Source organism: Amborella trichopoda, chromosome 5 (assembly GCF_054954075.1).
Source record: "Amborella trichopoda isolate Santa Cruz 75 chromosome 5, AtrichopodaSantaCruz75HAP2 v2.0, whole genome shotgun sequence".
NCBI classification, from domain to species: Eukaryota; Viridiplantae; Streptophyta; class Magnoliopsida; order Amborellales; family Amborellaceae; genus Amborella; species Amborella trichopoda.
In genome coordinates, this window is record NC_142340.1 from 27,653,585 (window position 1) to 27,678,003 (window position 24,419).

General features: G+C 37.4%; 1 protein-coding gene across 2 annotated transcripts; it reads left to right on the forward strand.

The window, feature by feature from the left end:
* Nucleotides 1-2,235: 2,235 nt before the first annotated feature.
* On the forward strand, nt 2,236-24,147 carry LOC18431749 (potassium channel AKT1). 2 transcript variants are annotated; one of them, XM_020665718.2, is made up of 11 exons: nt 2,236-2,780; nt 16,028-16,396; nt 16,465-16,522; nt 17,094-17,411; nt 18,678-18,917; nt 19,094-19,192; nt 19,342-19,374; nt 19,596-19,781; nt 19,930-20,124; nt 21,430-21,505; nt 22,867-24,147. In XM_020665718.2, the coding sequence occupies exons 1-11, from the start codon at nt 2,614-2,616 to the stop codon at nt 23,682-23,684; spliced, it is 2,559 nt and encodes an 852-aa protein (XP_020521377.1). In that variant the 5' UTR covers nt 2,236-2,613; the 3' UTR covers nt 23,685-24,147. The 2 variants fall into 2 exon arrangements, with proteins under 2 accessions (XP_020521377.1, XP_088722557.1); XM_088866431.1 differs by having other exon boundaries at nt 2,245-2,780; nt 17,094-17,656.
* The last annotated feature ends 272 nt before the right edge of the window (nt 24,148-24,419 follow it).

The window sequence follows — 24,419 nt, forward strand, 5'->3', positions numbered from 1 at the left end:
GAGCCGAGGCTCTAAACAATCAAAATAAAGGGCACCTTCAAATAGTGCAATGTAGTTTGAATACTAGAAATCTTTGTGATAGCTTTAAAATATATTTTTATCTTTAATTATAAAATTTAAATCTTAAAAAATAGTGTAGATCAAGTAGATCTATGAAAACTTGAAAAACTTGAAAATTGACAGTCAAAAAATGTGTTACAAGATGAACTATATATAAAACTTAAAATCCATTCTTTTCTCATGTCCATCTTGATGTCAAGATGATCAACTTGAAGATATTTGGGCCTCAAAACAACATCTTCTAGGAAAATTTTTTATGTGAGTTCTAATTTGATTGTTTAGAGCCTAAGGTCTGTATAAAATTTTTTATTTATAATATTAAAATCTCCTAAGTAATATAGATCGCGCATATTCATGAATACTTTAAAATTTTGAAAATGGACGTTTCAGATAATGTATTACAAGATGCAATATTTGTGGCTTTCAAAGCCATTTTGTTTTTCATATTCATACATATTGAGGTCAAGATGATCGATTTGAGGTTTTTCGGCACCAGAATTGTGGGATTCTACGTAATCCCCAGAGCATCAAAAAAACAATGAAGAAATGGATTGGATGAAAATCACTTTTTTGTTGTTGCTGTAGTCCTTTTCTTGTGGTTAGTGCACTTTTTTTCTATTTTCTTTCTGCACATGTTTCGTCTGGTTCAAGAGTTCCATACTTGTATCTCTAGGCCAACTTTCGATTATTAAAACTAAAGACGTAGTATATACAACTCAAACATCGAGCATTTGACATAAGGCCCTAGAGCTCTTGAGAAAGCTAGGAGGCAATGGGAGGCTTTAAAAGTTGAGAGTATATACATCCCATAATAATTTCCTATATTTTACTCTTTTAAGACCTTTATGTAAGAATATCACACCAATTAATCTTATTTGGGCTCCACTATCTTTGAGTTGTTATAAACTTAATTTTGATAGCTCTTTATTTAGTAATCCTGAACATGCGGGGGTGGGAGGTGTATGTAGAGATTATAAGGGTATTATGATATTATTCTATGCTGCCTCTTGTGGAGATAAAGGCTTGGGCTAACGATGCCGATATGGCAGCTTTGCTAAAGGATGGTTGAATTGGAAAGACACAAGCTTGGGGTATATTTTATTAAATGAAGGAGATTCGATTAATGTTATCAACTGGTGCAACTGTCTGTCTAGACCGTTTTGGCATATTCAATCTTTATGGCTGTAAGTTTAGGATTCATCTTTGCAATTTTACTTTCAACCATGTTTATATAGAAACAAATTTCATTGCAGATGATTTAGCCAAAAAGAGTGTTTCATTAAGTTCTTGATTGTTTCTTCTAATTTTTTTTTAATATTGTCATGGTAATTACTCCACTTATCTAATAATATTAGTACTCCTGTACCAAAAAAAAAAAAAAAGTTATTAGAGTTATTTTTTATTTTTTAAATGATATTTCTTCAAGTCAACTTTATCTAAAATTCAAAATGTATATTACTAGGGGATGCTATTTATTTTTTTAATTTTTTTTCCTGTATAAGTGCAACAATTGAGGTTTTCTTCTCTATTGGCCACTACGAATATTGAGAATTCGATATAGGTCCACCCACAAGGAGTATTTAATCACGCTCGGATAACGGGATAACCGGAGTAGTGTTGGTATTAAAAAACAACAATATAAAAAACTTGTGTGCATGCAAGGTTAAGGCTTTATACAATGGGGGAAAAGTTTATATAGAGCACAATCAAATTAGAGCCTATCTCAAATCAAATTAGAGCCTATCTCAAAACATTCACTAGAAGAAATTGTTTTCATGCCCGAATATAATCAAATTGATCATTTCGGCATCGAGATATATGGACATAAGAAAAAAATGGATTTCAAGTTTTAAAAATAGTACATCTTATAACGCATTTTAAACCGTCAATTTTCAAGATTTTCATAAATCTCCTTTGTCTACACTATTTTTGAAGTTTTAAATTTTATAATTAATATCACAAAAATTTTTAAATATTGAAATTATAATTCTCGACACTATTTGGAGGAGGGCTCTTATTCGATTGTTTAGAGCCTCGGCTCTGTACAAACCGCACCCTTATGTATACTTCTTCCTGTGGTAATTACGGTAAATGACAGGGTTAGTATTGGCATTAAGAGAAATACGGGAGTCCTCAATCCCATTGAAGGAGTCGTATTTAAAGAGGCGTTCCGACAAGTGGAACGCGCCGGCCGACGAGGATCAATAGGAACTCTCTCTAACTTTCTCTCTCTCCCATTAATGAACTCCACCTCTCTCCCATCAATAACTCCACCTCTCTCTCTCTTCTAATTCTGTCTCTAATAGAAAACTCTCTGTCTCTCTCTGCACTGTCATGAATTCAATGGATGACCTGTAACAATGGCAGGCGTGATTTATAAGTTTAGCCTGAATTAGCAGGAGGGCGAAGGTGGGGACTTTCTCTCTCTGCTAAGAGTAAAGAGTTTGGTTCTCTCTCTCTCCACTCAGTAAGACGAAGACTTAAAGAGATAGGGGCTTTCTATCTGTAAAAGGAATAGCTCTCTCTACTGAGCAAGTAAGAAGAATTAGAGAGATGGGGCACTACGTTTGTGGGACTGGGCTGTTCGAGAGCGATAGAATATCCAGAGAGGGAAGTCATTACAGTCTCTCAAGCGGTTTCCTCCCTTCTCTTGGGGCTCGAAGCAACCGCATGGTCAAGCTCCGAAAGTTCATCGTCTCTCCCTATGATCGTCGCTACAGGTACTCTCTCTGTTTCTCCTCTCTACCTATTGCCATTGACCAATTTTGAAAGTGGATTTTTCTCTGCATTTCAAAGAAAAGAAAAACTGGTCTCTCTCTCTCTGGTTTCAAAGGTTTTGTAAAGATCCGATCAAAATGCTTCGTTTGCGAAAAGAAGTGCTTTCGGATTATCATTAGAGAACTGAGAAGTAAAAACTGCTTTCGGACTTGTACGCGTTAAATCGAAGACCCTCTCCCCTTGTTATGAATGATGTGACTACTGGACACGTAGCGATGCTGCCGCGGGAGCATACTGTTCACTTCCTCCCTCGGACGGAAAACTAATTTGGAATGATTTTCTTGATATGGCAAAATTTGGGGAAGCTCCTAAAACCGACTAGATGATTCGCTTTAAAAGAATAAAGTTGAGTTTCAAATTTTCTGACACCTAGATCTCCCCTTTAAAAATTGGACGGTTTTCATTCAATCTTAATACATTATTTTGTTCAAGCCCATCAAGAATGTAATTTAGGCTTTTTTTATTTATTTTTTAATTGAGTAGTGTGAAGTGGTTAAATCCCCAAAATTTGAAGTTCTAAAATACTTCTGGATTAGATTTTGCGTGAGTAAATAAACAATATGCTCAAGGAGGGAGCATGAAATCTGTTAGCATGACCAAAGTGACCCATTTTCGTTTGTGGGATTTGTACGACGGTTTATGATTTCAAGAGCACTATGTTAATACCTTTTCAAAAGGAAAATTATTCCATCGGGCGGGGACAACATTTCTTCATTTGTGGTTTTCGGTATAAAGTATCCATTTTAAGGATAGACGTAGATAGGTGGTCCATTTAAAAACAATTGAAACTTACGGTCTTAATATTTATTTTCTTAATAAAATCATTATTTTTAATTTTGAAAATTTATTCACTTTTCATATTCATGATCTCCACATTAGAGATTACATGTCCTTTATTTAAAAATTCATCTCAAAAATAAATTTCTAAGAGGTGACTAATTTTTACATGGACTCATAGAAACCATCTTTTTCAAAAACATAGGGAATCATGTTTCTTTCATCGGAGGCATGCTTTAGTAGGGCTAGAATGTGAAAGCACTAGATAAATATTTCCAAAAGAAAATTATTGAAATTTGAGTTATCTAATACTTAGATCTCACCCTCTAAAAAATCGGGTGGTTTCTATTCAATCTTAATTATTATTTTTTTTTTAAAAGGTCGAGACATTAGTTTTTTCAACTGCTTAGAGGATGCAATTAGGAAAATCCTTTTATTAAGGTTAATCTATGTGCTAAAGAGGTTATATCTTCAAAAAATTGGGCTCCCAAAATATTCTTTGGTGGGATTTTACTTGAGGGAGTAAATGGATAGTATACTACCAAAGGGATAAAATATATTTTGGCTTCTTTATCAAATAATCATGGTATAAATGAGGCTGAGCATCCTAGGTCATATACAGAGGTCAAAGTTCGAAGACCGCACTACATTTTTAAAAAGGACAAAATGAGTTGTGCCTTAGGACCTTCATGCTATGTGAGCCATCACTTTTCCCAAAGTTAGGGTTGCAATAAGAGCATAAAAGTGGGTCCACTATCCTATGCTTAGGGGTTTAGCTTAGGACTGTAACTTGAATGCAAAAGTGGGTTGAATAAATGTAATTACGTCCCACCAAGTAGGGGTGGCAATGGTCGGGAATGGGTCGGGTCGGGTCCAACTGGATTCGGACTTAGACCTGAATGGACTTGGGTCCAGGTTTTGGACTCGGACTTGATCCGTGGGGTTCAAAAGTTGAACCCATACCTATACCTGTATCCATCGGGTCTCGGGTATGGTTGGGTCCATTGCCACCTTCATTTGGAGCTTCTTTTTTTGTAGCTGATTTTTGAAGTGTGAGCGATTAGAGCGAGAAAGAGGGACACAATCGACATCCAGAGAAAGAGAGCTATGTCTCCAAGAAACTGAGAGAGGGAGGATGGTGATGGGGTTTGGCGGTTGGAGAACCGGGAAAGATGAAAAGCATTGAAAGGATTTTAGGGTTGGAGCTTTGGCTTTTGGATAAACTAAAAATTGGGGTCCGGGTACCCATCCGATCGTGTATAGCAGGACTCATACCCGGACCTGGGACTATCCGGATATCCTTTATTGGACCCGGACTTTACCCGTAGGTCCAAACCTTGGACCCATACCCGGACCCATGTCAGATATACCCGGTGGGTATGGGTCGTTCTGGTCCATTGCCACCCTACCACCAAGTTTACGATTATAGCAATAATTTAAGGTGGTTGAATGAATAAAGGACCACCAAAGTAGCTCATGTTTTGTCACTGAGTCTGGTGTTGTAGCAAGAATGTGAAATGCGTTGAAATAGGAGGATGGCTCAAATGGCACTTATTTTGGCGGCCACCTTTGAAAATGTAGGAGGGGCAAAAGCTTGAGAGAGAGTTAGTGACTTGGTTTAAACCGGAGTGACTTAGTTTAAGGGTTTAAAACATGGGGAGATCTTACGCGTCTTTTGTAGGTTATATGGCATACTAATTGGAACACCAACGTTCAAAACATGGGGACATCTCACGCCTCATGTCTTTTGTAGGTTATACGGCATACTAAATGGAATATCAACATGTGATCAGCGCTGCAAGTGGGCCGCCGAGCAGGCTCGGCTCGACACATGCCAGATTTGACACATGATAGGTCTAGTCCTATATTGGGGCATGTCGGTTTAGGTCATGCCTCAAAATTGGGGCCTACAACTTTTAATAGGCTGGGATTAAGCTTCCACTTCGTAATACAATCTCAAGGGCTATAAGGCGCATAAGGTCAACGTGTGCCCTACTATTTCTTGCATAATGTAATTGGAAATAAGGATCTTCGCATACACCTCTCTATAGAGTAAAAGCAGTCTCCTTGATCACATGTGATATGAGTTACATGCCACAACGTAAATGACAAATAATATTATGATTACGTTGGATCTACACCATACGGGTCTTAGTGCCTTCAAGCTATTCATCTTGTCACAACCAATGCATCTAGGGTTGCATCCAAGTAACATGTGATATGAGTTACATGCCACAATGTAAACGACAAATAATATTACGATTACGTTGGATCTACACCATACAAGTCCTAGTGCCTTCAAGCTATTCATCTTGTCACAGCCAATGCATCTAGGGTTGCATCCAAGTAATTAACATGAGCATCCTCAATGCTCACACTTAGTTGTCGCGCACGCTATATGATCTGCTGGGATACCATATGGATCATGTCAATTCCCAACTACAGAACGTCGTCTCGATCTGTTATCATATCAATATTCACACACCCTGTGTGTATCTTATTCTCCAATATCTCAGACATTGATGGTGGTCAACACTATGCAAGAAAGTGGACCGAGCAAGCGCGTGATTTATCTAGCAATGGGTATGCATCCTAGTACGCAAGTGTGAATGTGCAATCAAATCATGAGTGTGTATTGAACAAACCACAATACCATAAAACTATCAAATAAACGGTAAAAGTCTATTAAAGAAAACATCCATGTACCAAAAGAGTAAGACATTGACAATGGTACAAAAAATCAATTAAGGACTTCCAGGTCTCAATCCCTTGGCATGAGCTCTATACTTCTTTTAAGCTATATAGGCTTAGTCATGGGGTCTGCTACCATCCTGTTCATGGGATTGTATATGTCAAGACCGTCTCTTTTTCTCTCATTAGAATTTTACAAAAAATGATACCCCATATCAACGTGCTATATCTTACTGTACTACCTGTGGCTTTTTGCGAAAGCTAATGTTGCTATATTGTCACAAAACATGCTCACATACTCTCTAGTACTCAATATGATCCTTAAGCTTTACAAGATCTACATTAGCCACATGCCCTCTTGCATTGCAGCACAACAATCACTATATTTCGATTTCACATTGGATATGTCACTCATGTCGCTTTCTTATTGTACTAAGAAATCACTCTCATTCTCAGAGTGAAGGACTTTCTTAATGTCAACCATCAATACTCTAGGCCACCCATCTAATCCGACATACTCTATCTTCGCAATAGCAGATCATTTTCCAAAAAATCTATAAATAGTGTATGGTTTTTTGGAGATATCAGAGTATCCCATTCATAATCTGTCAATGTTCACCATCTGGATTACTATGGTAGTGACTGATCATTTCCCAAAAAATCTATAAATAGTGTATGGTTTTTTGGAGATATCAGAGTATCCCATTCATAATCTGTCAATGTTCACCATCTGGATTACTATGGTAGTGACTTTATATGTTGTAGGATACAACCTGTCACGTTTCGAACATGGCATACATTAGATTGTCTACCATACTTTCATATGGGATACATATTATCTTTTCAATTATTAGCCTCTGTATGTGGTAGAGATTATGGCTAAGCACATGATCCTTCTAGACAGGAGTACTGATGGCACCACTGAAATGCATCATAAATCATTCTAAGATTTTTCTAATGTAAGTCACTTATGACATATTGGAACCTCAAAGAGTGATTGTCTCGAACTCAATATTGGGACATGATGCGCCTTGCTTATGTCCTTCACATCAAAGTTAAATGACAATTGTTTAGTGGTGTTGATAATCTCCTTGTCATTTTTGGCTATTAGGATCTCATTGTTCAACAATGTTGAGATCATAACTGTTCTCCTTGTCAGGAAATGTCATTTGAACAACCATACAGTCAAGTTCCAGAGTCTAACTCACTACAATGGCAAACTATGAGGCGAATTGATACCATTCTTACCATTGTGAAGAATGTTTCATTTTAGTCCACAAAATCCATTATGTCAAACAATTCACAACTTATTGAGCCTTATGCTTATATATAGTCCCATCCCTGTTATTTTAATTTTCAAGACAACTTGTTCCTCATGGGTTTTCTACTTGGAGGAAGATTTACGAATTCTCGACTCGCTTATTTCTATAGAACAAATATCCTAGTCCATTGCGGCAATCTAATTGCTAGCAACAAATGATCTTGGTATTTCCTTATATGAATCCCATTCATCCTTATTAATGGGGATGCTTGTCCGAAACTCCTCATAGCAAAGTGTCTCCAAAGAATTCTGACACATGCATTCCCATGAGGCTCAAGAATGAATGGTAGTTCACCTCCATTATTCTCAATGACAATGAAAACACTCCAACTATGATCCTTTAGTGGAGGAATATCCTCACCATTCTTTATTTGAGATCCAACAATCTTATACGTATCTGGTGACATCTAAGACCTTCTGCCTAGGGGCTCCAACTCAACAAAATCCCCATCATGGAATTCAACTTCTCTCACGCCACCCTCTTCAAACTCATAACCTAAAAGCATGCCGATTAGCATCCTCAGGATATCTAGTGAGGGTTTATGCTATGGACGTCCAATTTACCTCATTTTCGGATGGGGTGACAAGATCAATGGACACCTAAAGACTCAAACAACATAGGGTCTCTTAGTGGTTTATAACTCTTTAGGGGGTTTTAGAGTTTAAGGAACCTTATTCTGGTGCACATAGTAGTCCGTATAGCATCTCTTAAGAGCTCACATAGAGACTTGCTTATGTATTATGGACATCATGATATCTAGTAGGGTATGGTTCCTTATCTTTGTAACACCATATTGCTGCATAGTACATAACTTCATTCCTGCTGATGAATCCCATGATCCTGAGAGAATTGTCCCTTACGATTCAAATATGTTCTTACTTCCCTTGTCAATTCTAAGAATTATAATTCTCTTCCAGAACTAATTCAACGTGCAACTCAATTCTATTAAGTAATACGTTGCCTCAGATTCAAGCAAAACTAAGTATAGATATTGATGGCATAAGTATTCATACTGGGATTTATAGCTGGGCCTTCACATCCAAGAGACCTTGTAGGTAAAGATAATATCTAATGCTCTTCAAATATTTGTACCTTAGAAGAGGGGCAATCTAGTGGATATTTCCATTGAACAAGGTATCGGCTTGGGCAGGTTCACTTTCACTTTAAACAAGCCCGCTGGGACAAGTAATCACACATTTCTAAACTCTATCGCCTTAAAAAATAAAAAAAAGAACGTTATATTGAAAAGGGTCTTGGACACTAAGAGTGGACATGGTCCAACATGAACAAAACAATGATCCAAATGATCCCATAACGACCACATCCTTAGCAATATTGTTTCATATTAAGTGCTTATGCCTTCCATTGGAACATGGGAAGTTGAATGGACCCATCAACCTCCCTTGCTATGTATTCTTCAACCTCCCTTGCTATGTATTCTGATACTCCAAATGCACAATCTAACTAATGGAAATTGAATGAGCATCCAACACCCAGTGCATCCACTAACATACAATGACATAAATAGTTTGTGCCACCTTTAGCTTCATGCATTCACAAGCAAGTGGCTAGTCTATTCTGCAATCGTTATAGGAAGGATAGTGTTTTCCATCGGAATGCTTCAATATTCTTGCCTATATTTTCCCTTGGCATCCTTGACCTCCATTTCTTCTTTCCTCTTGGAAATGTTGCCCTCAAGCCTGCTCTTAGGTTTGTCACCACCCTTGGGCCTCCCAATTTTGCAAGCATAATGACACTGCTTTCACTTCACGGAGAGGCACCCTGCTCCTAACTCTAGATGTTGAGATTAGTGTTACTCTAAGTATAAAATTATCAATTTCTCCATCTAGTTCCTAGGAATGAGGAGGTGACTAGAGTACAATTACTATCTATTGCTTATTCACTCAAAAAAATATTAGCCCAACTCATGTCATAGAACACTTTTCTCAAATGCTCCATCATGTAGACAATTGACAACATTTATTCAATGCACACTAAATGCCTACCTCAGTGCTTGCAATCTGGTAGTTGAGGTGCTCGCAAACCAGATCTATAAGGCTTGCCTTTTTGGTCATTGTGCATGCTAATCAATATAGATATGAGTGCACAACGATAGATGATGATCCATGTTTTATAAGTCATAATCTCATGACTAGCTTGGCTATGTACGCTTCCCTTCCTCAGGAGGGGTCCATGCTGACAGTGAGGCTCTCTAATATTGCTTCCTAATCAAGTACGTAATGGACAACGCATATCAAAATTCCTACTATCTAGCATTTCCCCTCTAAGGATATTAGCGATTACATCCTTTTAATGTATGTAATGGACAAACACATATCAAAATTCCTACTATCTAGTATTTCCCCTCTAAGGATGTCAGTGAGTACATCCTTTTAATGTACCGACAATTTAGGTTCGTGAATATAAATGGGAAATCATAATACATTATATCAGCGTTTTAAAAAACGCCGAGTCGAACCGGACTCGCCCGGTTCGACTCGGAAAATCGTGAAAAGGGACCAGATCGCCCAAAAAATCGGAAATCGTCCGGTTCTAGAGAGAATCGGACGATTCTGTACAGTGAATCGCCGATTCACTGTACGGAATCGGCGAGTCCGAGCAGTGAATAGGCGATTACGTACGGATTTTTTTTTTTTTTTTTTTTTTTTTTTTTTTTTTTTTTTTTTTTGTTTTTTTGTTTTTTTGTTTTTTTGTTTTTTTGTTTTTTTGTTTTTTTGTTTTTTTGTTTTTTTGTTTTTTTGTTTTTTTGTAATCCATGATAGATTTTTTTGTAATACTTGATCGATTTTTTTGTAATCCATGATCGAATTGTTTTTGTTTTTTTGTAATCCATGATCGAATTTTTTGGTTTTTTGTAACCCATAATAGAGTTTTTTGTAATCCATGATCGAAATGTTTGTTTTCTTTTCTTGTAATCCATGATCGATTTTTTTGTTTTTTTTTTTTTTTTTGTAACCCATGATAGAATTTTTTGTAATCCATGATCGAATGTTTTGTAATACATGATCGAAATGTTTGTTTTTTTTTTGTAATCCATGATCGAAATGTTTGTTTTTTTTTTTGTAATCCATGATTGAATTTTTTGTTTTTTGCTTTTTTTGTAACCCATGATAGAGTTTTTTGTAATTCATGATTGAATTTTTTGTAATCCATGATTGAACTATTTTTTTCTTTTTTTGTAATCCACGATTGAATTTTTTGTTTTTTTTTGTTTGTTTTTTTTGTTTGTTTTTTTTTATAATCCATGATCGAATTTTATGTAATCCATGATCGAATTTTATGTAATCCATGATTGAATTTTTTGAAAATTTGTGATTTTTTTTGTTTAATCCATGATCGAATTTTTTTTTGTAATCCATGATAGAATTTTTTGAAAATTTGTGATTTTTTTTTTAATCCATGATCGATTTTTTTGAAAATTTATTTATTTATTTTTTAATCCATATTATTCAAAAAGAAAACGAGAGAGATGATGATTCTGAGGCCACCCTATCCTAGCCATATTATTCACATATCGAGTCCCAACAGCAACAGTGTAGGGATGACCACGAAATACTGTAAATTAAATGCTGAATGGCGGTTCATGCAGGGAAAGAACATATCAATATTCGCATATTCATTCAAAAACATGAAAATTCTTAATGGAGTACCCTCATTTTTTATTGAATTCCTAAAAAACAATATTTATAATGAATTTTAATAATTTTTTCGAATTTTTTTTAAGCTTTATTCTGACCGATTCACCCGATTCTCGATCCGGATCGCCGATTCACCGATCCGGATCGGTTTTTTGGAAGCCCGATCCGGGTCACCGATCCGTTTTTTAAACCATTGCATTATATAGATGTCTAATTTGTTCACACATTAAGTCAAGAGAAAATATTTTCATATTTTATTTTAAGTTTCATTTCACAATAGATCCAACATTTTATAAGATATATTAGGATATAGAAATTATAGATTTTATTTCTTCTAACCCCATGAGCTACTTTAACCTTGTTCTTTTTAGGCCAAATAAATCTAAAAAAACATACCTTTTCTAGAAGCAATCGTCCCAAACTTCTTTCTCTCTCCACGTACCTTTTCTCTCCCTCTCCATATTTACCATCTCTAACCTCAAATTCTCTCTCCTTCTGCTCTCTCTACCCTTCCTCACCGTTTTTCTCTCTTTCTCTCTTTACCCTACCGCACTTTTTTTCTCTCTTTCTCTCTCTACCTTCCCGCACCATTTTTCTCAATCTTTCTCCTTCTACCCTCTCTCAATGAGATCCGTAATGTCGAACTTTGGGCCTTGTATAGCTTAAAGAGAGAACTCAGTAGGATCATTCAGAATTGAAATTGATTTTTGCTTTAGGATGCTCTTTGGCCAATGCTTCCCCTTGAGGTCCATCTCTCTAATGCTCTCCTCTGATGAGAGAGACTTTGGATCTGCTTATGCCATTGAAAGCAAAGCAGTGAAAACAGAGCAGCAATGAAAGTGGCAATTCTTATGGTTTTCGAATTTTCAATAATCCGCGCTGATAATGGGTTCTAATACGCTGGAACTCACCGGAGAATTATTTTGCTGAGTTTTTGGCCTATTGAGCCTAAACACTATCTTAGTTTTGGGTTTTCAAGGGAGGTGGAATCTAAGTTTTTTATTTGGGTTTGGGTTTTCTAGGAGAGAGTATTGGAAAAGGAGAGATGGAATTCTAGTTTTGATATTTGTTTAGAGAGAGTATTGGAAATATGGGATTTATTTAGAGAGATAGAGTGGTGGAATTTTTGTTTTTGATATGGGCAGAGGGGGGAGCGATAGAATTCTTGTTTTGGATTTAGAGAGAGAGAGATGGGGGAGTGGACCTCGGACTACCCACTTTTCCCTGTAGGTTTTCATGCATTAAATGGAATAGCCATGAAAAGCAAAGAAACAGAGCTTGAGATGTTGTATTTTAGAGAGAAAAAATACCGAAAATGTTGAGAAATATAGATCAAAGAGTAAGGTGATGCTCATTTATGAGAGAGAGTTGAGAGGTTATGGGGAAGAAAGAGAAGTGAGAGGTTGTAAGAGGAGAGAAAGAGGTGTGTGGATTAAGACGAGAGGAGAGAGAGTTAAAGAAGTTGTAAGAGAGAAAAAGAGAGAAGTTTTGAATATATAAATGAAGAGAGAAAAGGGGTTGGGTTTAAAAAGAGTGTCTTTTTGACATTTGTTTAGTTTAAAAATTAGGTTTAAAGTGGAAGATATTTTTTAAAAAATTGGATTTATTAAGAAATGCAATTTAAAAATAAGAGATATACTGATGTTTTCCTTAATTCAATAAATATGTGTTATCATTTCTAGCACTCTTGAATCTTCAAGAATCAAAACATTTATACAACCAGGAGTGAAATTTAACACAGCCAGAAGGGGCCAGGGTTTGTAATCAGCATCGCGTCCGACTTGGGAGTAAGGCTTTCTGATCCTCCTCATCAAGGGAATGTATGCTTTGCGAATACAAAATCCCAGTATTTGGTGCAAGCTAATTGTATTTACTTGCCAAAGGGACACAATCAGAATGCCTAAACTGTTTAGCGGCATTGATGGCATACAATAGGTATCATAAAGCATATCTAAAATTTTTCAGACCAAAATAGGTCATAAGAGTTTAATCAGACCCTACTGATTGCATTGTATTTCACGAGCTACTGTAAAAACATATATTATATGTTTAAAACCAGATGCCAAGTTATGCCCTTTCGAGGGTGAGGGTCCAATTTTGCTTCATTGAGGCATTATAGCATGCTTGTAAGGCCTGGTTGCACATAGTTACTGTGTGGATTCAGATACCATTAAAGTCGGACACTGATAATGTGCAGCCGCACCTGCACAATAAACCGTGAACTGTGTAGATCCAGGTAGCACCCACGTCGGACACTGATAATGTGCAGCTGCTGCTGCACAATAAACCGTGTTGCTTTAGTAGGGGATACCAGTGACCTCATACATGAGGCACCACACATGTGGTCTCACACGAATAACTAATGTTTAGTTCCACCCATGTGATACCACACATGGGGTCTCACATGTGTAATCCAAACGTGGCTGGATTTTTTTTATTTTTTTTAAGGCGCCGGACTCCTACTCTATGTTGCCCCATGCGACTAACTCCTTGGTGGCGCTCGATCACAAGAAAACGTGGTTGCACATGCTAGACCACCATGATCAACCACATGGTCCAGAGGGTGTAGGTACCCACCGAGTATGCTACTGCCTCTCTTTTGTGATCCCTTGGGCACCTAAATGACCAAAGCGAGGGACCATCTAGGACGGGTTTACGCTCGTCTAATACCTGTTTTGCGCTTGTTTTGCACTTCCTGATTGCACATGTACCACCAGACTCCCTAAGGACTATACAATGCTATTAAGGCCCAATTTGTAGAAAATACCAAGAAATAGAAAAATAGGCTAAATACTTGCCAAACACTTGGGGTGGCCAACCTCCATCTGATACCAATGTTCATTCATCAGGTGAATTTTAACAAAGTTAAAATACAAATTAAAAATCAAATAGAGATGACTCACCTTTTTAGAATTTGACTGTCCTCTTGTAGTTGGCGCTGATCTTTTTCTTCCTTTTCGGGCATGGTTCCTCTAGGTCAAGAATTCGATGCCCACAACCTCAAGCTAATTCCAATTTTTAATTACAAGAACTAAAGTTATAATGTACCTAATGCAAATCCGGAGCCTTTAATGGAAAGCTTGAGTGTTCTTGAATCACAAATATGGGTTTTCATTAACTGGGTCTCTAGAGATTAAAAACTATCAGAGAAGAGAATTAAGGTATGGAGCAGGGGTGGCAATGGGTGGGTGGCCCGGCCTGGAATGGTTGGCTCGACCCTAAAAAAGTTAGGGCCTGGACTACAAAATGTGGCCTGAGGGCTGGATCTTCAAGGCTTGAGGGGTAGGCCAAGACAAGGCCAGCCCGGTTTGAACTGGCGCAGTCCAACCCTTTTGTACTTTATATTTTTTTTTATTTTTTTATCTTTTATTTTTCCCATTTGACCTGACCTAGGCTTGGGCCTCTTTCGTCCTGTCAAGGTCGAGAAGGGCCTAGGCCGGCCTTATGAGGATAGGGTCGGGCCAAGGCTAGGGCCAGGCCAGGCATGCCCCGGCCGTTGCCAGCCCTATAGAGAGAAATTGCTTGGTTTTTAAGAGGCACGTGGGACCTAATTTTTCTTCTATGAGAGAAAGTCCTCGTGCCTTTTAAGGTAAAATTAGGTCTCACGTTAATTATAAAAAGATGTAATTACCATTAATTATGAAAAGACCTAATTTTTTTTAATTTACCTAAATTTTCTTCTACAGGTAATTCTATCTTAATTGTGAGTTTTTTTTTTTTTCTATTTTGAATAATATTTCCCCCAGCTATATTTATCTCCAATTGGAAATCCATATTACATAGGATACTCTTTTATTTTTCTCTACTTTGAACAAATCCAACGATACTATATAGAGATGTCCTAATTACTAAGAACATGAAAAAAATCTACAGAGATCTTTACATCCACTAGTAGCAGACTCGAAATCCAACAACTCTACCTCAAATTTGACACATATATTCTCGTAATTAAATAAAATTAAGAGAGCGCTAGACATTTGAGCATTGAAACTTAAACTGCCTTCAAAACAATCATTAGGCGAGGAGAGAAGAGAGCCTTTTTTTATTCATTATTGAGTTGGCGTTGATCTTTTAAAGTCAAAATGGGATCCTGCATCGATGTGACTAATTCTTGATTGTCCTCATTTAAATTGGCAAACACCCGATTTAGATATACATAATGAAAAAATTGATTGTATATTATAAGATATTTACTTTTGATACATGGATGTTACAATTATCTATAGCCATAAGATTTGAAATATAATAATTTGAGAAATTATCTATAGCCATAAGATTTGAAATATAATAATTTGGGATGTCAAATAGTTCAAATATTTTTTTTGGAACTTTAAACCAAGCCAATTGGACCCTCTTCGAAGTTGAAATTAGATCACCCCACTCATCACATCACGGGGATCCATCAATATTTTAAGGGAAAAGTACACAATAAGACTAATTACCTTTGGTATAAAGTAGTGACAATTAATCTTGACCATTAGATATGAATTAGATGGCTACATTTATTGCATTCAAAAGACATTTTCCCATCTTTGCGACACACTTAAGCAATCAGATTTCACATGAAATGGTTATGTATAATTGTAACCTTTTTGTCTCAAAGGTAAGTGGTCTCATTGTATACAATCCGTGTCTCAAAGGTTAGTGGTCTCATTGTATACAATTCGGAGAGTTACAGTGAATGAGTTGAAAGAATGGTTGGTTAACTCTTAGTTTCTGTCTCTGACAAAAACAAAGCAGGGCGTGGGAAACTTTCCTGATAGTGTTGGTGGTGTACTCGGCTTGGGTATCTCCTTTCGAGCTGGGGTTCATGACGAAGGCCGAGGGTGGCCTCCTGGTGGCCGACAACGTCGTCAATGGCTTCTTCGCAATCGACATCCTTCTCACCTTCTTTGTTGCCTTCTTGGATCGGCGCACCTATCTCTTAGTTGATGAGCCAAAGATGATTGCCTTCCGCTATATCTCCACCTGGTTCGCTTTCGACGTTGCCTCTACCATTCCCTTTGAGTTGTTCGCGTCGAGGCTCTTCCGAATCTCGCCTCTTGCCTCCGGCATCCTCAACATGCTACGACTTTGGCGTCTCAGGAGAGTCAGCGCCCTCTTTGCCAGGTACCAAGGTGACTCTCTGTTTCTCTCTCAAGTACAACTAATGCATATCTCTCTCCCTTTCTTTGTAGGTTGGAGAAGGATATAAGGTTCAACTACTTTTGGACGCGTTGTGCCAAGCTTGTCTGTGTAAGTACTCTCCTCTTCATGCCATCATGAAACAATCTATGCTGCACATGATGGAGGTTCAGCAAACCCTGTGTCACTGTCTACTTTTCATTATCTCAATGAAATCTCATTAACGGTTGTTTTTTCTTTTTTTTTAACAAAAAAAAAAGAAAAAGAAAGAAAACAAAAACAGAAACCAACGAACTAGGTTCAGCAAGAAACAATATCCTGCACTCCAATTTGATTATAAAAAACCGTTACCACCCTCCGAAGAAAGGAAAGAATGAGAGAAGCAATGGGACCCACATTCTCCTGTTCTGGTAAACCATGACCTGCTGATGAAGCAATGGAAGATTGGGAACCCACATTCTCCTGTTCTAGTGGGTCCCACACTCTTTCTCCATCATTTCATCTCACAGTTCTGACCCCAAAAAGGCCATACTTTTTCCATAATCCACTAGACTTCATGTCCTAAACATTTTCTTCATCAGATTCTCAGTAAAATCTTAAATACTCATGTTTTAATGGTCCAGAATACAGACCATGCTGTAATAACGTATCTTTATGTAAATTTCTCTGTTTTTGTCGACAGGTAACCCTCTTTGCGGTCCACTGTGCTGGGTGCTTTTACTATCTCTTGGCTGCAAGGTACTATGACTGGAGGAGGACATGGATTGGGGCTTCTATACCAAACTTCAAGGAGAAGAGCCTTTGGATTCGCTATGTGACCTCTATGTACTGGTCCATCACCACTCTCACCACTGTGGGTTATGGTGATCTGCACCCAGAGAACACGAGAGAGATGGTCTTTGACACCTTTTACATGCTCTTCAACCTTGGCCTTACTGCTTATCTCATTGGCAACATGACCAACCTCGTTGTTCATGGCACCAGTCGAACTAGGAAATTCGTGAGTTCTCTCTGGCTATATCATGTTCTCTTGTGGAGATTGACATGCATCGGTAACTGCCAACATACATGCCAAATTGTTCCATGGAAGAGGAGAGAAAAACCATGTTGGTTTACATTCCTTTCCAAAATGAAGATGATCTAGTCTAGTTCATTTAACCATGAAAAACTATAGCTCATCAGGATCATCACCAGCGGATGAAACGAGGGATGGTGATGGAGAGAGTGGGACCAACCAAGGACAATGTGGGTGCCATTCATTCTCCCATCCGTATATAATTTTGTTGAATGGTCATGAACCCAATGGAATATGATTTTCTGTAATCCACTAGATTCTGTTATACTTGTTCCAATTCAGAAATAGGAGCATGAGTTTTAAATTTCGTACTGCTCTTAGGTTTTATTCCAAATATCCTAAAACCTCATTCCCTTTTTTAGAAGTGATAAAGTTGCCAAACAACCTTTTTCATCTCTCCTTGAGAGGCTCTTTCATGTTTTATGCAATCATATGATTAAAAGAAAAATTATTATGGACAAGAAATAGGAGTGAACATAAGGAAAACTTAAGAAAAATTTAGGAAAGGTTTGTATGCTAATTATACTTATCAAAAATAGGAATTGTCAAAACAGAAATTTTTGTAGAAGTATTCAGTTTATCCAAACAAATTTAAAATTGGAAAAGGTGAGATAAGGCATTGAATAACTATAAAATAGAAATAAATAAAATAAAATTTTCAACGATTATTTTTCATCTAGTCATTGCAGGAGCATCCCATAGCTAGTGTGTGCGTGTAGGGAAATGCTTGTATGTGCCGATGAGCTACTTTCTATAGCATTCGCTCATGGCTCAGAAAGTCCTAAAAATTTAAGGAGATTTCCTTGGCCCTATATGCACTTTCTTGAACCTGTTGAACAATTTCAAAACAAAGAAATAAATAAAAGAAGCTTAGAAAATGTTAAGTAGATAGAAAATCGGCTGAATGCTGGCCATCTATTTCTGATCTCAGCCTTGGAGAACTAAAATAATTGTTTCCTTTGGAATTGTTAATTAGGGGATGTGGGAGACATCTACAAAATTAGGAGTCAGGAATACCCCTCAAAAACCATATTTCTTTCCAAATGTTGATCATTGTATTCTCACTGAAAGTATTTTCTGTTATTTCTATATTTTTTCTTGAGCTGCTTATTTGGTGTGTGAGTGACACTAGCCCAATGAAATACATGTAACTTTCATAACCATATCATGGTGGGTGGGATGTTTCATCAGAGAGACACAGTTCAAGCTGCTTCAAGCTTTGCTCAGAGGAATCAGCTACCTTTGAGATTGGAAGACCAGATGCTCTCTCACCTCTGCCTCAAGTTCAGAACAGAGGGATTACAACAACAGGAGACACTTGAATCTCTTCCTAAAGCCATCAGATCTGGCATCTCCAACTACCTCTTTTATGCCCTTGTCGATAAAGTTTATCTCTTCCAAGGAGTCTCTAATGATTTCCTATTCCAATTGGTAAGCAGTCATTGGAGATAAAACCCGCATGCTTTCTTCTTTCCATTCAATCTCTATGCATTTTGTTTCTCTCAGTTCTGGTATGTTTGTGAGTGTTTATCAAAGGTCTTTATTATTTGTCCTTCGATCTCAATTAGTTCTTTTTGTTCTTGGGTGTTTGAAAATGTTTGTGAAAGGTCTCGGAGATGAAAGCAGAGTATTTTCCTCCTAGAGAAGATGTAATATTGCATAATGAGGCGCCCACAGACTTTTATATATTGGTCACTGGTGCTGTGGTAATTCCTGAACTTCTCAGAATCTTTTCAAATTCGATTCTAATTTAACTCAAATTTAATTCTAATTTACTGCAACTCTTTGCTTCCCTTGTTCTTGAAGAAAAACATAAATGGCATCAGTTTGTCTGATGAGTGGGTCTTTCTTGCAGGATCTGATGGAATACAAGGATGGATCGCTAAGGGTTAGTACTATACCCATTTTGTCTCAAATTGTAGATGATTGCTAAATTCTTCTTGGTGCAAATTCTTGTCCTTTCTAAAATTCTATGTAAATATTGAAAACTTTTTTGTGCGAGGAGCTTCATTCCTGAACAATGATGCAACTAGTGTCCTCCAAATTAATTTTCTTTCGCAGATTATAATAAATTCTAGTGACTGAATAGTGAATAAATAACAATTACAGGTGGTTGGGGAGGCACAAATGGGGGATGTATTTGGTGAGATAGGGGTACTATGTTACAGGCCACAAACGTTCACCGTAAGGACCAAACGGCTGTGTCAGCTGTTGCGTCTCAACCGAACCTCCCTCATGAATATTGTTCAGTCAAATGTTGAAGATGGGACCATAATCATGAGAAATCTTCTTCAGGTTTGTTGCTTTCTTCTTTTTCGGCCACTTTTGATGCCTAGATTCTGATTATAAAAAACATCCAATGCAAATAATACCACACACTTATGTCATTAGTTTACTGCATTTATGCACTGAGAGGTCATATATTTTATGATTGTATGTATAGCATATGAGGGATATGAAGGATCCCTCAACGGAAGATGTCATGATAGAGACTGAAAGTATGCTTGCTAGAGGGAGAACAGACCTTCCTTTTGGAGTTTGTTCTGTAGCAAGTGCAGGAGATGATAAGCTATTGGAACAGCTTCTTCAACAGGGATTAGATGCCAATGAAACTGATCACTGTGGACGCACTGCTCTAGTGAGTAACACTTCATCTTCCCATTCTCCTTTTTTGTTTTTTGAGAAGATGTTTTCTAATGTTTTTAATTTGTTTGTTCTGTAATTTCTTTGATTATATGTGCAAAATAGAAAGATGATAATAGTCTTATGTGCTCCTGATGTCTTTTTTAGATTTGTGCTTTTTGCCACTCTTTCTCTCTCTCTCTCTCTCTCTCTCTATATATATATATATATATATATATATATATATATATATATAAAACCAATTTGGTTTTATGCCAGGAAGGTCAACAACTGAGGCTATTTTCCTGCTTAGGCAACTGATTGAAAAGTTTAGGGCGAAGGGAAAAGACCTCCATATGGTCTTTATTGATCTAGAGAAAGCTTATGATCGAGTACATCGAGAATTGATTTGGCAGGTGTTGAAAAAGAAAGGCGTCTCTATACACTACATTGACTTGGTAAGAGATATGTACGATGGAGCAGTTACTAGTGTAAGTTCAACTAGTAGAGAGACGAGTGAGTTTTTAGTAACAATAGGTTTACATAGCATTGAGCCCGTACCTCTTTATATTAGTTATGGACGACTTAACTAGGCATCTAAAAGATGAGGTATTGTGGTTCATATTCTTCGCAAATGATATAGCTTTGATTGGTGAAACTCGAAATGACGTCAACATAAAGTTAGAACGAACTTTGGAGGGATGCTCTAGAATCCAAAGGTTTTAAAATTAGTTTGACTAAGACAAAGTAAATGGAGTGCAAATTTAGTAATAATAGAAGTAGAGATGAGAAGTAGTAAAGATTGATGACTACGAAGTACAAAAAAGACCATACTTTCGATATCTTGGGTCGATAATTTAGACAAATGGAGAGATCAAGGATGATGTCACACATAGAATTAGTGGTGGGTGGGTGAAGTGGAGATGTGCAACTGGAATTTTGTGTGATCACTGCATACCAATAAGGCTGAAAGGCAAGTTCTATAGGACAGCGGTGATACCAACTTTATTTTATGGGCCGAAATGTTGGGCGGACAAAAAACAATATACCCAAAGAATGAGGGTAGCGGATGAGGATGTTGAGATGGATGAGTGACAAGACAAGAAGGGATAGAATTTGCAATGAATCTATTTGAGAGAATTTATGCGTGGCACCAATAGGTGATAAAATGAGAGAGAGTAGACTTAGGTGGGCTGGCCATATGTGCTACCCATGAGAGAGAGTAGACAAAGGCATAGTTTTCATCATGATAGACTGCTGCAATATGATTCTTGTTTTATCTCTTGCGAAGACTAACTGTTTGCTTGGGAACTTTTTACAGCATTTGGCAGCAGCAAAAGGATTTAAAGAATGTGTTCGTTTGCTACTAGATCAGGGGGCTGACCCCAATATCAAAGGTAACACATGCTTTTGCAAGATTTTGTAATTTGGTTCATTTCCTCAAGTTAGTGTGCATATACAGCATTTAACTCATTTGGTTTGTTTAAAACATTTGACAGACCTGATGGATTTATTTGTGGTTGTTTGTGCTTGTGTGTGTGTGAGAGAGAGAGAGAGAGAGAGAGAGAGAGAGAGAGAGAGAGATTATTCAATTTTTTATTATTACATTGTATGTTTCTAAAAAGAAAAAGTATATGATAAAAGAGATATATTTTCCGTTAAAGTAACAGATGACTCCAGTAATCCTTAACATGAATATGGGAAAAGGTTCGAAAAATTTCTTATATTTGCATATAGAATGGAAATACTACTCTTCTCAACAATTCTGAATTTGTACATACTTAGAAAAGGTAATCCGAAATTTTTACCTTGGTGTTCATCACAAACCACAAAAGGGAAATGTACCATAAAATATGCTTGCTGGTGAGAGTTCAATTGGTAGACTTGGTAGAGGTTTTTGGAAAAGAAATGCTAGGCTGAAGCGTCTACTCATACTAATATGGATTCCATAGAAAGAATTGATGGATCAAAATAAAAATCAAACTTGATTCACTCAAGAACATGTGCATTATTTGAAATTAGTTATGTAACTCTTTGAAGGGTAGTCAGTTCTATATGATGTCCTTAACCTGAAGGGATTGAGATGATGGGGATGAGATGAAAAATATGAATTCGGAAGATGAGAAGGAATATTAATGCCTTTTAAAGGATTTCTAAGATTTAAAATGGAACTTGACACCCTGATTGAATTTATCAAGATGATCTAAAAGGCTATCAAAGATCTCGCTAATATACACAAAGTTATGGAGCCGTTATGATGACTAGGATTCTATCAATGGTTGGTATGATTTGCTTGTGTGGTCTGGGGATTCTCATTCTGCCATTGGTTTATAAAGGGCCTCCCATGTAGAAGGTTACAAGAAAATGTGTAGTGTCAAGTGTAGGGTGTACTGGCTACTTTTCACTTCACCTTTAATTAAATAACAGATAATTAATGGGAAGGTTTATTATGTGTTCAAAATATGTTTCCTCTTATAGATATGTTTGGATTAATCCTTAGCTGTTCCAAATTCTCAGATGAATCCTCAGGGAACGGGGTCAGGGCATCGATGATTAGGGGGTCGATGCTTCAATATAATGTCCCACCCTCCATTCCCACCGTAAACATATCAATAAACAAAAAAAAAGTTTTCCGTCATGTATGTTATTAATTCCATTGTGCCTCCGACTAGCCAATAGTATCTTTTCCCCCTTTACATAAAATATCATCTAATCAGTTTTGATTTGGAGCTCACCCACCATCTTCAATACTCAACAGATTTTGAAGGCAGGGTTCCTCTATGGGAAGCAATGCTCGGAGGTCATGAGGAGGTAAAAACCCTAATGTTTGAGAAAGGCGCAAGACTCAACCAAAGTGATGCAGGCCTCTATGCATGCATGGCAGTTGAGAAAAATTGCCTTGACACCCTCGATGCCATCATACACCATGGAGGCAATCCCGCACTACCTGCTCCTTTGACAGGCTCAACTGCGCTCCACACTGCAGTTTCTGAAGGCAATGTCGAAGCTGTCAAAGCCCTCCTAAACCTTGGAGCTGATTTTGACAAGCCTGACCTCATTGGGTGGACTCCTAGAGCTTTAGCTGATCAACAAGGTCATGATGAAATAAAGGTCCTTTTCCAAAATGTATCTGAAAATGTAGATCTTGCCTCTGCTATTCGACCAAATGTGAACTTTGAAAATGTGAAGAAAATTCATAGTGAGCCTTTCATTCGAAAGTATATGCCCGAAAATGGAGTTGGGAGCTCAATGCCGAGACGACGGCGCACAAATAACTACCAAAACTCATTGTTCGGGGTCATGTATGGTGGGGACAGAATGATAGGTTTTTGGGACACACCGGGTAATGTGGAGAGGTTGAGGAGGAGGGTGACAATTCATGGCGTGGAAAAGGAGAGAGGTAGTGGGAAGCTGATTCTTTTACCTGATTCAATTGCAGAGTTGTTGAGGATTGGGGGGGAGAAGTTTGGGTTTTCGCCCACAAAGGTGGTCAATTCAGAGGATGCAGAGGTCGAGGACATTGAGGCAGTGAGAGATGGTGATCACCTCTTCCTAGTTAGAGGAGGTGATGGCTAATAAAAATGAGGAGCATCCTGAAGATGGAATGGTTCATTGTTGGATTTCAATTGGATTTGCAGTGCTATGATTTTCATACCGTGCAATGAAGTTCAGATATTAGGATTGTTTGACGAGCAGGGTGCAAGAGGGGGCGTGAGAAGATGCAACTGCAGTTGGTTAACGTAGGAGAAAGAAGCAATGAATGCAGAATGAGTTTGATGGAATGGATCTAAGGGGGCAGGTGGTTTGAACTTTGAAATGTGAGAAGGAATGAAACTGCATTCGTTTGCTTAGAAGGCTGCATTAATGGGTGTGATGTGAATCACAACACCGTGTGATGCATTGAGTGAAATTGGTTAGAATGAGTAGAAATCTTGTTCTAGTTCCACTTTTGTGGGATTGGATGATCAACATGCGGCAACACTGATGACTTGTTATCCTCTGAATGAAATTAAGAAAGTGTATCTTTACGGTGCTTTTATAGTCTGTGTATGGAAGTTTCGATCTCCTAATTTGCATGCAATTGCTGCATTGCTTGGCAATGATATCCAGAATACTTGGGCGAGTAACTTGGGTTCACTACCCTGGCAAGCCCAGGTATCCCAAAGTTGGATGTCCAGGGGATCGTAAAGAATTTCAAACAAATATAATTTTTTTTTTTAAAAAGTAATTAATTAATAGTATGTTTTTTATGTTTTATATCATTTTGATAAACTTATTTTTACATTTTTTCCTTCTTTTCTGATTATTTCT